Below are 15402 nucleotides of genomic sequence, written 5' to 3' on the forward strand. Positions count from 1 at the left end.
GGGGGCATCGAGTGACGGCGTGCAGCGAGTCAAAGAGCTAGGTGCACCGAGCTACTCAACAAGATCGAGGCGGATGCTTGCCGAACGCACCTTGTACGCTATGAGACACCCCGTGCCGCGGCCCGTGCAAAAGGCTTTGGCGAGCGACGGTCGAACCGCGGATGCCACACACCTCGAAGGTCACAAGGACCCTCGATGCCACCACGGTACATTGCATTTACAAATGCTATGTGTGCACCCTCAAACGTTTTGATGCACAAGACGGTGCAGGACAGCTTGAAGTATCGTACGAAGTTCGAGCTGTCTCTCGCGACGCCACGTAATCCAATGACGTGGCGCGCTGCTGGCATCGCTCGGGGTCTGCGTCATCAAGGTACGAATGCCTCGGTCCAACACAGCAACGAGCGACGATCACTAGAAAACGAAGCGATTCTCGAGACGCGATGCATACCTTCATTATTCTTGGCGCTAGTACATTGTAGTTGGCTGGAAGGAATCAACGAAGAAGGGTCGACCCTGAAACCTTGAAGCTGAGATTTCGTGTCGAACTACTACGGTAATCGTCCGAGAGATCGCGAGCGTCGAGTACACTGTACTGTCCGACATGTAGGAGCGTCCCAGCCGTCCATTTTCTTCTCCAGCCTGGCACATGTAGATTCCGAGGCTAGAACCATATGGAGTCCGTCGACGGCATTGCATCACGGAGGACAAAGCCACCTCGTTGGTGGACAGCGCAGTCCTTCCAACTCAGATTCCAACTCCCACCTGACAATCTGGTCGGTTCAACAATTCTACAATTCTACGCATCAGGTGGGAAAAATCGATCCAGCCACATCAAGGCGGACCTCGATGATCGTCGCCACATCTCGCCCACATCTCGCCCACATCGTTGTACCAGACAGCATCTTACTACCACAATCGGGCGCATCCCTTCCCAGCGGTAGTACTCCCAGCGTACTCTAAATAGTAAAAGATGCTGCTGTTGGAACAAAAGCGGCTTGAGCAGTCGGATGCGATGCGACATCACGCCGCCCTTCAGCTGCATGACAAGGACGACGCGCTCGTACCGGAAGAGACGTAGAGGCTGGTGCTGTGAGTACACTCAGCTCGCAGTTGCGGCGGCCTGCTGATCACATGCTCACATACTAGTACTGTGCAGGTCGATTGCTCGATATGGAGTTGTTGAATTAGGACAAGTCCTAATCACGCGGTGCACTGTACATTTCGTGGTTGTCCCATGCAACCCACCCATTACTCATCGCCGCCGATGCTGCAACCCACGACGCTTTGCCACTGCTCGCGGTCGAGGCGCGACTCGACCGACAAGCTCGTCCTCTAACGAAGCTTGTTTGTGAAACGAGTGATAAATAATATTACATAACCAACGGCAACGCTACAGACTAGGCCACGTGGTGCAATTTGACAATAATGGCCGACACGTTGTCGGTCGAGCCGAGGCGAAGCGCGTGCTGGAGCAAATCTTCGCACGTCTTTTGGACGCCTTGCAGCGAGAGACGCGGGCGGACGTACGCGACGAGCTCGTCCGGCGTCATGACGTCAAAGAGGCCGTCACAGCCGAGCACGATAAACTCGTCGGCTGGCGAGAGATGACGCTGAATGACGTGGGGCACGCCGCCGACAAGGTCGCCGTTGAACTTGGCCGCGAACGTCCCGCGGGACGTCTTGAAGTCGTTGTCACCAAACGCGCGCGAGACGCCGAGGACGCCAAAGATGCGTCCGTTGACGACCGTGCCCTTGGCTGCTACGATGCGTGCAATCTCGGACGCTTCGGTCGGTCGGTGCGAGAGGCAGAGGTCGAGCGCGTGGCCGTCGTTCGTGCACAGAATGGCCTGCGAGTCGCCAAGCGACGCGACAGCAAGCACGTCGTCTTTGACTGCAAGGCAGATGGCAGTCGAGCCGTGCTCGACGTTGGCTTCGTAGATGGCATTGTCCGTGAAGAGCATGGCTTCTTCGAGCTGTGATGCGAGCGTCGACTGTGGCCGCTGCGTCAAGTGGGTAAAGAACGTCTTGTAGAGGTTCTCGGCCAAGTACTCGGAGACCTTGGTCCCGCCATGGCCGTCAAAGACACCAAAGAACCCGACGGGTCTGTCGTTGATTGTCTCGGTCGCGGCGATGTGGCGGTCTTCGTTGACCGCGCGCTGGCCCTTGAGGGACGCGGCGCCATAGACAAGGTTCAAGCGTGCTTCAATCGTGTCGCGGGACGAGTCGAGCATGTCACCGTGCATGAGCGACGGCGAGTGTAGCGCCGATGAGCTGCTTGTCGGCGTCGAGTGCAAACTGTTGCTGGGCGTGGCGGCGTCGAGCACCATGCCTTGTTCGCCAAAGATGCTCATGACGTCGCGGTGCTTCTTGGGCACATGCGACATCGGGCGCTTCACGCTGGCATGGGACGTCGGGATCACAGAGACATGCGGCGTGTGGTCGCGCACGCGCAGCGCGTTGTAAAACTGCTGGAGGTCCGGGTCGTCCGACACGGGCAGGTGGTTCGGATTGCAGCTCAAGGGCGAGCGCGACGCGCGCCGTGGCCGCGTCGGCTCATACACGTCGGGATGCGCCGAGCTGGACATGGTGGCCGAGTCAATAGAGGTCGTCGAGGTGCTGGAAGGCGTGCAGCCCATGAAGATGGAGCGGGCGTGGAACGTCACGGTGGCACTCGTGGTCGAGGTTTCGAAAATTCCGAAATGAAGCGACGGGCAGGTCCGTCAACCGAAAATTATAGCCAATCCCCGCGCAGCCCTAATCGCTGTCCTAATTAGGACGCGCCGCCGTGTGCAACCTTTGCAAATATTAGAAAACCGAGCGAACCCGCGCGCTTTTTCTGCTGATATACAATATCTCGTATACACTGTCTTCTGCTTGCTACTAGCATCGACAAGGACCACCGAGTGCAGTCCCATTCAACCTCTCAAACGGTTCAGTATGGGAGGATAAGTGCTCGATTCTTTGGCTCTACGTAGGTATACCCACGATTTGATTTGCAAGTTCAAGAAGACTCGAGACCACCCGGCGGCGCGTGCAGGTGCTGTAGGCGGCTGTAGCTAGATACCTCGACCCCTCGTCGCGCGCGCAAAATAGTACAAAGATCAAGAGCGATTGTCTCTGCGCGCGGTCAGAAGAAGGCGGAACGGAGCTTGCCATAACATTACAAAATACAAAGTAGAGGCTGAAGGCGTATACACTGGAGGGCATGAACGCTCGGCAACGACGACATGTACGGGCTGATTTGCCAGCCTCTACTCGTGTACCATGTAGTATACGAGGTAATTACACAACGAGGAGGCTTTGAGCGCGATCCACAGCGCTGCTTCTACGGGAACCCTGCGACAAGGCGACACAGTGTACTCGATGCTAGTCAAATACACTGTATGACAACGCTGGTTGCGCGACATCGAGCGTTCTTATGGTTGCTGCAAAGACACTTCAACATCCGAATTGGCCTCAAACCAGGCCACGGCGGTGAAACTTTTCAACCAATCACATGCCGCTATGCCGCGACACGCGTCTCCGATTGGTGGAAAAGGGCGCTGAATTTTGGCGCACCGCGACACGCACCACAGCACATTTTCAGATTTTCAGATCTCTCGATTTCAGATTTCACATTTTCAGTCGATCTTCCATGTTCAGATACCTGTTCAGAAGTCGATGCAAACGTAGCAAGCAGAGACGGTCGTACGCCATGGCGCTCGCAACTACCTCGACGCGAGTCGTTCGATTCGTGCTTGAAGTTGCCAAGCTTCTTTATTTTGTAGTCACGTGACGTCTGGTTCTTCCCCCAGATGGCGACTAGTCAACCGACGAGATTGCAACTAATGCTTGAAGATCGGTCGTTCCGGTCGCCAGATCGTGTCATGTCCATGGCACCGCATTTTGCACAACTTGTCTATGGTCCAAACCAATATTACTGCGAGTCTCAACGCGCGCACAAATTTGAAACTCAACGCGCGTCTGTCTCGCATACCAGATTCGAGCGCATGGACATGGCGTCTTTCTATCCCAGGCGCTTGAACCTCAACGTAAGGACACAAGGGCACGCAGCGTCCGAGGCGACGCTGGGCGATCCCACTCTACTGACAACGCGTCGAGCGACGCAGGCTTCTTCTTCGTCTTCTATCAACGACCAACGCATGCTCACGAGTCATCCAACATGCACGCTTTGAGCAGAAGAATGCGAGACGACCAAAAGCAAGTTAACAAGAGTGTATATAGTCCTCGTCTACTTCTTGGCCCGTTTGGTGGCGGGGGCCTTGGACCCAGCGCCGCCCTTGGCTTTGGCACCGCGGCCGCGCGCGGTGGGCGTCACCCGCTCGGGCTTTTCGGGAATTGAAGCCGCAAATTCGAGCGCAAATGCATGGTTCCAGCCACCAAAGAGCTTCTTGATCGTCGGGAGCTTGGGCACCTTGGCGGGTGTTGCGTCCTTCTCGGACGTCTTGCCGCGCCCGAGCTGGCCGCGGTCGTTCTTGCCCCACGTAAAAACGTCGCCGGCCGCGTTGAGCGCCATCGAGTGGTTCTCGCCTAACGTTCCGCGGTCAAGTTGATACATTGATAGTCGACGAGGGTGTACCGCAGACAACGCTCGTCCACGCCTGGCCCGCGAGCGCCGGGATCTCGGTCGGCAGCGACAGAATACGCAGCTTCTCGTTCTCGCTGTTGTCATCTATGTCGTCGGTACCGAGCTGGCCGTATTCGTTGTTGCCCATGCCCAGGACGCGCTGGTCGCTCGTCACGAGGAGCGTGTGGTTGCCGCCGCACGCCACGAGCGCGATCGACGTCGTCAGCAGCGCCTGCGCCAGTCGATATGACATCGGTTGAAGCGAGGTCGCACAGGTACCTCGACGCCAAACGGGCGGGGCACGCGGAACTGCTGGCGGAAGAAGCGCGACTGGCCCTGCGGCGGCGGAGGCTTGGCGTGGCCCAGCTGCCCGTACTCGCCAAAGCCCCACGTCCAAAGACCCGGTGTGCTACATCGCGTCGCTGGTCGTGGGCTCAATTAGCCGCGAACGTACTGTTTCAGGACGACAGCGCCGTGGGCATTGCCGAGCGAGAGCTGCGCAATGTCGCGGCCCAAGTTGAAGGTCGTCGGGATCTCGGGCGTCCACGGTTGCTTCTACAACCGCGCGCCTGCATAAGACATTGCAGCATGAAGCCAAGTACCTCGGTCGTTGCGGGCCCCTTGGGGTTGAGGTACTGCGGCACCCACTGGTTCTTGCCCGAGCCGTCGGCGAGCTGGCCGTTGGCGTTGCCGCCCATCGACATGAAGACACCGGGCAGCTCCCGATGAAAGTAGTCGTCTTCTTTCGCGACGCCTGACGTCATGACGACAAAGTCCGTACCGCAGCGCGCTACCAGCTTGTTAGACGAGGCAATGAGAGATCAACGAAGCGCACCCAAGACGGCCGGGATCTCCTTCTCGCGGAGCGCCGAGATCTTCTTGGGGAGCTTCTTGTTCTTGTTTTCTTGGTGGCCGAGCTGCCCGAGCTCGCCATTGCCCCACGAGTACACGTGGCCGTGCTTGGTGACGACGAGGGCAAAGTCCTTGCCGCACTGGACCATCTCGAGGCTAGACCAAAATGAGTGGTCGTCGTGCGTTTGGCAGTATCTCACCGGCCCTCGACGGCGGGACGCTTCTCGTCTTCGAGCACTTCAATCTAATGATGCATAAGAGCGATGGAGGATCGTAGCCTGCGTGTACCTTGCGAAAGTCGACGAGCTTTTCGTGGACCACATCGTTGTGGCCGAGCTGGCCGCTGACGCCCGTGCCCACCGAGTACGCGTCGCCTTCGTTTGCGAGCACGACCGTAAAGTTCTCGCCGCAGGCCACGTCGCGCACCGAGATGCCGGCGAGGCTCGTGACCAGCGTCGGCGTCGCCTGCAGGAGCAAGTCGCGGTCGCCGAGGCCGAGCTGGCCGTCTTCGTTGTCGCCCCATGCAAAGATGCGTGAGAGCGGCTTGCCCTTCGGCGCAGGGATGTGGCCGGCGCAGAACTTGCAGAACCAGTCGCCGTCAGGGACAGCGAATTTCTTGTTGAAGTTGTTGCGCGGCTTTTCCTGGCAGCAGACGCAGCCATGATGGCAAAAGGTGTGGAAGGGCGCGTCGCAGCCATCGCAGAGCACGAGGAACTCTTCGTCGTCGGTCTTGCCGCAGACGCGGCAGGGCGCGTCCTCGTCCGTGCTCATGCTGCTGCTGCCTCCTGCTTGCTGCCGCCCAATACAAACTGGGGCCGAAACGGACCCGGCTTTACGACCGGATATGATCCGGATGACACCCACCGCGCCACGAGATGTGGATGCGAGAAGTCGTCGACTCGAGCGACAGACGCCCGTTGTGCTTGCTTCGGGGGCGACCGACCCACCATATCCATTCGAGGCGAACCACGTCTTGGTGTCCAGCGACTCTCACTGCCAGCTGCAGGCTGCTACGCGAGGAACCGCCCCTCGACTGCTACGTTAGCCATAAGGGACTTGCTACACGCCTCTAGTTGGCAACAACTAGTTGGCCACTAGTTAGCTAGGTTGTTATGTTGTTGCGCGAGTGCTGCTGGAGCTACGTACGAAGTACTAATATGGACCTAACGCACAAGATTTTGCTTTCTAAGAGCTTAGTTATTTATTTAAATTTGTGCGGAAGACGACGACCAGATCGAGACCGCTCTGCATCGCTCTGATGCACTGGGTTAAACGCAATGTCATCTTGCTGGTTCACTTGCAAGCGTTTTGGAAAGCGCGCGGGAAACCTACGAAAAGCGCGTTCTCGCAGCTCCGGCTGCCACGTATGGCCGCACGTATCCGGATGCACCGCATACAACCGGAGAGATCGATGGCCAGCACAGGTGGAAACATGTACAAAGTCTCTTCTGTACGGCAAGCAACAAAGGAGGAGCGATACTATCGCTGCCATAGATCGACGAGCCGCCGTGGTTGGTGGTGCGGCGTGGAAGAAGCTTGTGCAACAGGATCCAGTATGGGATGTTTAACCTTCTGCGCATGCCATCAGAGTAGCAATGCTAATGCAATGACAGTAGCAAGGAGCGACTGCGCTGAGCTGCGATCGTGGGCAAATGGGACTTTCTACTGTGAGGTCCATCGGATGTACTAGTACCGGGTTGGACGTCTCGAACGGTGAGAGACGCACTTCTTCGCACCTGGGACAAGTTCCTTGCTACCATGTACAGCATTGCACTGGGTCATCTTCGCAGCCTTGGCGCTAAGCTCGCGTTTTAGTTGCCGTAAATTTGATGCGAAAATACCGTTGTCCCGCCGGCTAACGATGGCTGTCGAAGATCTGGCAATTCTAGAAGATTCAGGCTGCAGTTTCGGGCCCCCGTCCGGGGACCCCTCTCGCGACTATGACGTGCTTGACCCACGAGCGTATTAGCTGCACTAGTCTCAATAGACGTGGCATGGAACTCATAGCGCCGCTCCAATTCTAAGGACGCACACCTCGCTGCGCTGTGATTAATGTGCAGGGTCCTTGCATTTGTTGGATAGATTTGGTGGTACCCCAAATTAAGTTTGAGGTACCCCACCTATTGCTCAGTAAAGTGCGACCACGGTTCCACCCAATCCGTGGTCATCATTTGATTCGTGTGAAGCCAAGGACGAGGAGGAGATGATGCTGCCTGCCGCTGCGCGTCGCGCCGCCCCGCGCCTGCTGGGCCTGAAGCACGGACTGCCGCCGATGCACCTGCTGCCGTCGATGCACTTTCACAGCTCGACGCCGCTGGCGAAGCGCGACTTTTACGAGGTCCTCGGCGTCGGCGCCGGCGCGTCCAAGAACGACATCAAGAAAAAGTACTACGAGCTCGCCAAGAAGTTCCACCCGGACACGAACAAGGACGACCCGAACGCGGCCAAAAAGTTCGCCGAGGCCACCGAGGCCTGGGAGGTGCTGGGCGACGACGACAAGCGCCAAAAGTACGATACGTTTGGCCATGCGGGCGTCGACCCGAACGCCGGTGGCGGCGACGGCTTCCACGGCGGCGGCTTTGAAGACATCTTTGCGTCCATGTTTGGCCACCAGGCTGGCGGTCGCCGCAGCGGTCGTCCGCAGCCGCAGCGTGGCGCGGACGTCCAAGTCAACGTCCACGTCTCGTTCATGGAGGCGGTCAATGGCACGACGCGCGACCTGAACCTCAACACGGACGTGACCTGCGACCCGTGCGACGGCAGCGGCGCCAAGCCCGGCACGAGCAAGCGCAAGTGCAAGAGCTGCGGCGGCTCCGGTGTCGAGATCCTCCAGCAAGGCTTCTTTGCCGTCGAGCAGCCCTGCCGTCGGTGCCGGGGCGAAGGTAAGCACCACTCGATGCGTGGACACAGTGTCTTATATACCGAGTAGGCTTTATCATTGAGACGCCGTGCACGAGCTGCCGCGGCCGTGGCAAGGTCAAGAAGGCGCGCACGGTCGAAGTCAAGATCCCGGAAGGCGTCGACAATGGCATGAACCTCCGCCTCGCGCACCAGGGCGAAGCCGGCAGCAAGGGTGCGTCGATTATATGACGCTGTGAACCTCACACGCGCGCGTAGGCGGGCCGTCGGGGCATCTCTACGTGTCGATCTCGGTCGCAGGCGACCCGTTCTTCAAGCGCAGCAAGACAGACGTGCACTGCGAAGTCCCCATCTCGGTTGCGCAGGCCATTCTTGGCAGCTCGATCGTCGTGCCGACGCTGACGGGCCAGGTCGAAATGACGGTAGGCCATCGCCGGTCGAGACCTCTTATGTATGGACATGGCGCAGATTCCCAAGGGGACACAGTCGGGCACGACGCTCAAGATGCGCGGCAAGGGCATCAAGGAGCTCAACTCGTCGCGCCGCGGGTCGCAGCTCGTGACGATGAACGTGCACATCCCGGACACGTTGTCGGCGCGTCAGAAGGAGCTCATGGAAGAGTTCGCCAAGGAAGAGCAGCTGCGTGGCGAGGCCGGCGAGTCGTCGTGCAAGACGCACTCATTTGCCGAGACGGTGCAGAAGACCGTCGATCGCATCAAGGCGTTCCTCAAGCCCAAGGAAGCCAAGCAGGACGAGACGGCGTGAGCTGCAGTAGTATCGTATACTGGATGCATGTTAACATAGACCGATTACAAGAGAAAGACATCGTCTTTCGGGCGCTCAAAGACGCGCGTCTTCTTGCCCGGCATGTCGAGGAGCTCGTGGATCTTGGCCGTGCACTGCTTAAAGTCCTCGCTCTTCTCCCACGCCTCGTAGTCACGACGGCTCCGCCACTACAGCCGTGGCCTCAGTGCACAGCCAAGATGTCATCGCAGCGTACCTCAGACATGACGATGTACTTGTGGTGGTCGTCCATGTCGCTCATGGTCTCGACCGAGATGAGGCCCGGCTGCCGACGCACCGTCGCCTTGACCTATGCGTTCGCATGAGGCCTCGCTGCCATCGCCGAGCGCGTACCCGCTCCATCATGCGGTGGACGGTCGGCTCGAAGCCGCGGCTCATGATGCGCTCCGTGAGCACGCGGACGGGACCCGAGGTGACCATGGTGACTGCTACGTGGGGCTGCAAAGGCAAAAGCGGTTCTGGCAACTGCCGGTATCTTCCACCAAATTATCCGGATCAATCAGTTGATTGCCGAACCACTTCTGCTCCATCCGCAGACGACAGCAGCGCAAGCGGGTCAGAATTCGACCTTGCGCAAGCACAGATGCTTCTATTAGGAGAGTTGCGTCAAATTCCATTGCTGTCCCTCGATGCAGCGCCTGGTATCCGACCGGTCGACTTCTAGTCGGCAATAAAGTGGTCTAGTTGAAGTTGGAGCGATTGCGCAATCGTTTGGGAACGCTATAGCCTTCTGCGTGCAACGACGCAGCCAGGAAGGCAGGTTGTCTGGTTGTTTACCGAGAATAAGTTTACTAGTGCTGACAAAGCAAAGTGCCGGAGCCGCGCAGTGCCATGCGAGGCGGCAGCATGGCGCTTGACGAAGCTCGCCGAACAAGTAGCGACGGTTGCGATGTGAAGGTTTGGTGTGGATGGTCGTCTTGTCATCAAAGGCTGGTTTCGACGCTGGAGAAAGCATCGGAAAAGACACTAGGCGCTCTGTCAAATGCAGCAGTGATAAAGGTCGTCAGCAACCGCGAGTGGGGTGCAGTGTGTGCGTGTTGTGCTACTGCAGCGACAGCCTGCTCGAGCGACGTGTTGGCTACGACTCCCGCAGCCCATTCGGCGGCACTACGTGTGATGGTACACCTACTAGCTATATCGTACTATAGTTGTGCTAGTTGTGCCAGCCCCCCAATGCCAAGGAAGGACCGTCGCTCACCAAGTTTCTTTTCTAAATGCGCTCTCGTGCTGCCACGTAATTGCGCAAGAGTGATGGTGCCATGAAGGCGGACCCGAAAGCTGAGTCGCGACAGGCAAGGTGAACAGGCGATGCACTACACTGTGATGACCAAGCTCTCGCGCACGAGGACTACAGACCTATAGCGTTTGCCATTCTCTCGCCTCGGACGTTTACACTAGAGATGTGGCTGGCCACATCCCTTTAGCATCTGGTCCCGATTCAAGTTCCAAATTTCAGATTCTAGATTGCGATGTGGCGCGACCTAAGCCAGGTACTGGCACCAACGATCCTAAAAGAAGGCTCCTTGCACCGGGTTCAAGAACTGCCGAGAGCGTCAACGTCTGGACGAGTGTACGGTCGGCAGCCGCGGCCGGACGCGACATGCGCCTGCCATCCATCCCAGCGAGGGCCGGAACGTGTCAATGAATGCTGTGAGCCACCTCTGGGTGTTTCTGAGGAGAGGCGTGCTCTGTTCGCAGCCGGTCGCCCTTCTTCCAGTTCTTCCACCCACGCTACGTCGCTCTCTCCATTCTTGAAGGTTGCTGCGGCTGCTAATGGGGTCGATGAGACCAGTTGCAACGCCGACACGACCATGTAATACATAAGTTAGAGCCGCTACGACTACCGGCTGCGCATGCTCGGGAGGATGCGAATGGGCGCCGACGCGATCGGGTCGTGCGGTATCCGCGACGCGTTCACAATCGCACGCGTCAGTGCAGCGACCCACGCCTTGCAGGCTGCTGGGCTTGGGCAGCGGAAGAGGACGGTCGCGCCATGTTCCGACGTCAGCTGGAGGCTTGCATCTCGCATGCGACAGACGACCGTGCGCGGCGTGAGCACCAAGCTCTGTGTGCGCGCGGCTGCGATGGGTTCGAAGCGGGGTGTCACAGGTACCCACGCGACGCGGCCGCCTTCCAGAACGACGCGCACCTCCGTCGTTGATGCCCACCAGGATGTGGCGGGTAGCACGAGGATGCCCGTCTTGGCGGCCATTGGCGGACCTTGTCTGGCCATCGATGGGACGCGTTGCACCTCCTAATCGAAATGAGTGCCAGGTTGCAGTTGCCATCGCGTTGGGCGTCGTACCCGAGGTTCGCTGCGCGGGCACAGCATGCTCGGGTAGATGGCCGCGTGGAGCGTCATCTTGGCTGTGGGCTTGGAGGCTGGCAGCCCAGCTTGGTCGTCGAGCGCGCTGAGGTTGTAGAGACAGCCCGTCTTGCGCGAGAGGCGGAGCGGGCGCAATACCGGCGATGGCAGCGGAGACCGCGTGAGAAGCCGCTCCTTGAGGTCACCGCGCGCCTCGAGGTAGCTGTCGCGCGTCGGCGTGAGAGCGACAAAGTGGCCCCACTCGCCGTGCCCGCTGTGGCTCATGCTGCTGTTGATTCGCAAACGAAATCTGCCGTGTGAGCGCTTCACGTCTCGATGTGACCAACGCTCGGCTGAGGCCAGTCGAGAGATGCGGCGCGTCTGCCATTGGCTCCGAGTCAAAGGTTGAAGCGGTGCTGCGCCAACTTCAAGTTGGGTCGACCATACAAATCCCGAGATCAATTCACTGCCAGCACAAGCAAGTGGTGTGACGCCGCGCCATGTGCCTCGAAAAAAGGGCTCACCCCCTCATTTATGATGGCCCGGTCCCTTTGTTTGCATGGTTCAAACAAGGTAAAAGTGATCGCATGGGCCGGGGGGTACCCATCAAAACTCAAATGGATGCGTCGCCGGCCAGGCCCACAGCAACCATGCTGGCGCTGGCATCTCGCAGCGACTCAACCTGCGACTTTGGCAACCATCAACCTTGGCAACAGACAGGCCTTCGTAACCATTATCGAGATGCGGAAATCAAAGGATGCGTCGCTAACAGGATGTGCGCATCGAAGTCGAGAGCTCGTGGCAAGACCGGCCGTCGTCCAACGGTCGCGCACCTGCGGCAAGGGGCACGCAGGGCAATCATACCTTGCGCACGCCACGGTTGGCTACTCACGAGCTTCGAAGATCGTAAAATATAGAACGACTGTCGGAGATTGATAGCTACTCGTTCGAACCAGCGATTATGAAACCGAGTTTTGAAGCTGGCTGCGGACGCCAACAGATATTCCGTGCTCGATATCTTTAGCTACTTCTTGCATGGCGACGACGCCGCTTCTCTTGGCGGTGACCATCTTGGCTCGATAATTACAGCACTCACCCACAGCTGCTAGACGCCCCGCTCTGGCTACGCGAATGTGTTTGATTCCTACAAGGCCCATCTGCTCAGCCAGAGCCTGAGCTGGCCGCAGCTCGAGCAACTCACGTACCTCGTCCACGAGACGGCCTCGCACATGCCGGTCGAGGCCAAGCTCAATCAATGGACGCAAGACCAAGAAGGTGCAAGACGAATGCATTGCGGCATGCACATTTGGGCTGTTCCTAGAGGCCATGGAAGATCGCATGGAGCAGGACGAGCGCTTCGTACCGCCGCCGTCGTTTGAAGAAGTCCAGCTCATGAAGCAGTGGCTCGCGATCCCGCGGCTCAACTATGACCAGTTCCGGTCGGTTGCGATGGCGTTGCGGCAGCCGGGGATCGAAGCGTATGCCACCGCGAGCGTCTTTCTGCAGTTTCCACACGACGCCTTCGGGCGACTCAATGGTCTCGCGTGGGTGAACGTGGTGCGCGCGAGCTCGCTGGCGCTCCGTGCCCACGCCCTTCTCTCGTACTGTGACTTTGCATGTTTCAATGTATCAACCAAAGGTTGGACGTAGTGCCTACGACACGTCGGGCAAAGGGGTCTTGTTGGAAAACAATATTGTCGATCTAGTCACAGACTGGGCAGCAAGCGTGCCCTGGCGCACGCCTCTCGAGGCATGCAAATGTCGTGACTGGCATATTCTCACGATTTTACGGGCAAATAGGAGACTTTTCGGTCGTATTTCGTGCTCATTGTCGCGCGCATGCTCTGGCTCGCGTTGGTGCCGCACCTCACAGGTACATTTGCGTATCGTATATATTCTTTAGATTGTCATATTGTCTTGTGGCGATGGCCTCACGGACTTGTAGGAAAAGTTGTGATTGAGCGGGCGCGGGCTCATCCCTACTGCCACGCACTGGTCAACTTGCAGACGGTCGAGTATCACAGCTCGAACGAATATGGGGCCAACCCGCTGACGCTCGAGGCAGCGACAAAGCTCCACCGCCAGTACATGCAGCTGGACACGGACAAGAACGGGCTGCTCTCAAAAACAGAATTCCTCAATTATGGTACAAATGAGATCTTATATCACGAAATTTGAACATGAATGAAATAGGAAGAAAAAAGGCGTTTGTGCCCAACGACTCGTCTCGCCCGACACACGAGCTCACGCGTCAGTTTGTCGACCGCGTCTTTGAGGTCGTCCGCACGTACGACGGCGAGCTGGTGCGTCCGCTGCAAACACTGGAATGTGTCCAAACAGTGTTTTTACAGGATTATAAATCGTTTTTGGATCTCAATTTGCGCATCCAAGACGGTGTGTCCAAAGGCGCGCTGCAGGTAGACCATATATCTGGATCTGTCATGAGACGGGGTGCTCGTAGATGTACTGGCGCGTCCTTGACCTCCACGACGTTGGCTACCTTGACGGTGCTGTCGTCGAATTTTTTCTGCAAGGCATTGCAACCAAGGTGATGGCTGCTATGGGGTCGGCCCTCGACACGCGTGTGCTTCGGGTATGAGTTGCATTTGGTTGCATTTCCAAATGGTATAGTCTGACATGTCAATCGGCAGAGCGAGCTCTTTGACATGCTCCAACCCAAGCACCCGCTGCACATCACTCTCGACGACATTCTGTCGAGTCTGTACGGCCACACATTTGTGCGGTACGATGGACTACTTACGAAACGTGGTGGTGTTAATGTCGTTTTTTGGCTAACGTAGTGTCTTGACCGACTACGAAAGTTATTTGGACTACGAACGCCACGCCAAATAAATGTATCGTATTCCTTCGCGACGATGCGTCTTATCGACGGCTCGAAAAGTGGCAGAGACTACAGCCGACAAACACAAGACCGTACAGCACCAGTGCCGCCCCAACCGTTTGCAGCGTGTCGCCATTTTGAAGCCACCTATGACGCAGCGTCGCGAGGTCCCCATAGTGGAGAAAGTGCCGAGGGGGCACTAGCGCCGGGTCGTTCGACGCTACCATCGCCCATCCAAGCGTCTTCTCACCCGCTGCGTCACACAGGGGCACGGACTCGAGCAGCCACACGCACGACACCAAAGCGCTCTGAGCAATCGCGGCTTCGACCGTCTGGTGCCCAGGAATGGGGGCCGTACTCTCCTCGTTCGTCGTCTTAGCCTGGTCGCAGTTGCAACGGAGGAGGTCCGGGTCCGTCACGAGGATGCGATGACCACTTGCTGTGACGATGACCAGCTCGTCGGCTCGGCTGGCATCACTCTCGCTGCGCTTGGCGACACGGCCCGAGAACTGCACGTCGTACGCCACTCGGCCCGGTGTCTCGGGCTGGAGCGGCAATGCCTCGATCGAAGCAACGGTCTGCAGCGCGTCGCTTAGGCGGACAAGCTGCGCGCGTTTGGCATAGGCCACGTGGCCCAAGTAGACACAATGGCCGCCCAAGTAGAGAAGCGGAAGGGTCGTGACCAGTGCGCTCGGTCGCATGTCGTTGGGATGTTGAAATTTGAAAATGCATGGCGCGAGTGTTGACGAACCGTGGGATCCCAAAGAAAAATACATGTTTTAAACATATTTCTTATTCCATTGGGTATCGAGTCCGGTGCAGCAAAACTCGACCAGCACAAACAGAGGATCGTGCATGTCCCATCAACAATCAACGACGCGTCTTCCTTCATGATCATGCCGACGAGTTGTTGGTGGTGCCAGGTTGCGACCCCAACGGCCGGTCGAGAACGTTGGTCGTGCCGCTGCATTCCCATTGGTTGCTTCGATATTTTTGCTCGCGGCTGATTGGCGCATTCGAGAAAGGCCGTCTTCGTCGCCACATTTCAATTTGTATGAGTGCAAGCGTCGGGCTCGTCCTCGGCGGCGGCGTCTCGGTCCTCTTTGGCCGCGCCTTTTATGCGCTCCGCGACGACGCCCTCGGTGACGTGGACGTTGTGCGAGCGAGCCT

At 57.9% G+C, this 15402-nt stretch overlaps 7 protein-coding genes across 7 annotated transcripts; 2 read left to right on the plus strand and 5 right to left on the minus strand.

Moving 5' to 3' along the window:
* Positions 1 to 1309: 1309 nt before the first annotated feature.
* SDRG_03772 (hypothetical protein) lies at positions 1310 to 2693 on the minus strand. Its single transcript, XM_008609415.1, has one exon. It carries the CDS (start codon positions 2637 to 2639, stop codon positions 1401 to 1403), a length of 1239 nt encoding a protein of 412 aa, XP_008607637.1. The 5' UTR covers positions 2640 to 2693; the 3' UTR covers positions 1310 to 1400.
* Positions 2694 to 4187: 1494 nt separating this feature from the next.
* Positions 4188 to 6222, minus strand: SDRG_03773 (hypothetical protein). Its single transcript, XM_008609416.1, has 8 exons — positions 5711 to 6222; positions 5623 to 5666; positions 5406 to 5578; positions 5173 to 5360; positions 5025 to 5125; positions 4850 to 4979; positions 4583 to 4802; positions 4188 to 4533 (listed from the first exon to the last, which is right to left on the minus strand). The coding sequence occupies exons 1-8, from the start codon at positions 6191 to 6193 to the stop codon at positions 4235 to 4237; spliced, it is 1638 nt and encodes a 545-aa protein (XP_008607638.1). The 5' UTR covers positions 6194 to 6222; the 3' UTR covers positions 4188 to 4234.
* Positions 6223 to 7591: 1369 nt separating this feature from the next.
* On the plus strand, positions 7592 to 9158 carry SDRG_03774 (hypothetical protein). Its single transcript, XM_008609417.1, has 4 exons — positions 7592 to 8304; positions 8352 to 8495; positions 8540 to 8703; positions 8750 to 9158. The coding sequence occupies exons 1-4, from the start codon at positions 7626 to 7628 to the stop codon at positions 9044 to 9046; spliced, it is 1284 nt and encodes a 427-aa protein (XP_008607639.1). The 5' UTR covers positions 7592 to 7625; the 3' UTR covers positions 9047 to 9158.
* Positions 9091 to 9505, minus strand: SDRG_03775 (hypothetical protein; the record flags this gene model as incomplete). Its single annotated transcript, XM_008609418.1, has 3 exons — positions 9091 to 9234; positions 9282 to 9374; positions 9419 to 9505. The coding sequence occupies 3 exons, from the start codon at positions 9503 to 9505 to the stop codon at positions 9091 to 9093; spliced, it is 324 nt and encodes a 107-aa protein (XP_008607640.1).
* Positions 9506 to 10852: 1347 nt separating this feature from the next.
* On the minus strand, positions 10853 to 11786 carry SDRG_03776 (hypothetical protein). Its single transcript, XM_008609419.1, has 2 exons — positions 11391 to 11786; positions 10853 to 11339 (listed from the first exon to the last, which is right to left on the minus strand). The coding sequence occupies exons 1-2, from the start codon at positions 11673 to 11675 to the stop codon at positions 10926 to 10928; spliced, it is 699 nt and encodes a 232-aa protein (XP_008607641.1). The 5' UTR covers positions 11676 to 11786; the 3' UTR covers positions 10853 to 10925.
* A 639-nt stretch (positions 11787 to 12425) lies between these two features.
* SDRG_03777 (hypothetical protein) lies at positions 12426 to 14243 on the plus strand (the record flags this gene model as incomplete). The annotated part of the gene is made up of 11 exons (XM_008609420.1): positions 12426 to 12452; positions 12500 to 12665; positions 12712 to 12991; positions 13041 to 13065; positions 13191 to 13263; positions 13336 to 13536; positions 13584 to 13693; positions 13742 to 13807; positions 13852 to 13983; positions 14042 to 14133; positions 14192 to 14243. The coding sequence occupies 11 exons, from the start codon at positions 12426 to 12428 to the stop codon at positions 14241 to 14243; spliced, it is 1224 nt and encodes a 407-aa protein (XP_008607642.1).
* A 30-nt stretch (positions 14244 to 14273) lies between these two features.
* Positions 14274 to 14933, minus strand: SDRG_03778 (hypothetical protein; the record flags this gene model as incomplete). Its single annotated transcript, XM_008609421.1, has 1 exon — positions 14274 to 14933. One exon carries the CDS (start codon positions 14931 to 14933, stop codon positions 14274 to 14276), a length of 660 nt encoding a protein of 219 aa, XP_008607643.1.
* Between the last annotated feature and the right edge of the window lie 469 nt (positions 14934 to 15402).

This window comes from Saprolegnia diclina (genome assembly GCF_000281045.1).
Source record: "Saprolegnia diclina VS20 unplaced genomic scaffold supercont1.9, whole genome shotgun sequence".
Taxonomy (NCBI): domain Eukaryota; phylum Oomycota; class Saprolegniomycetes; order Saprolegniales; family Saprolegniaceae; genus Saprolegnia; species Saprolegnia diclina.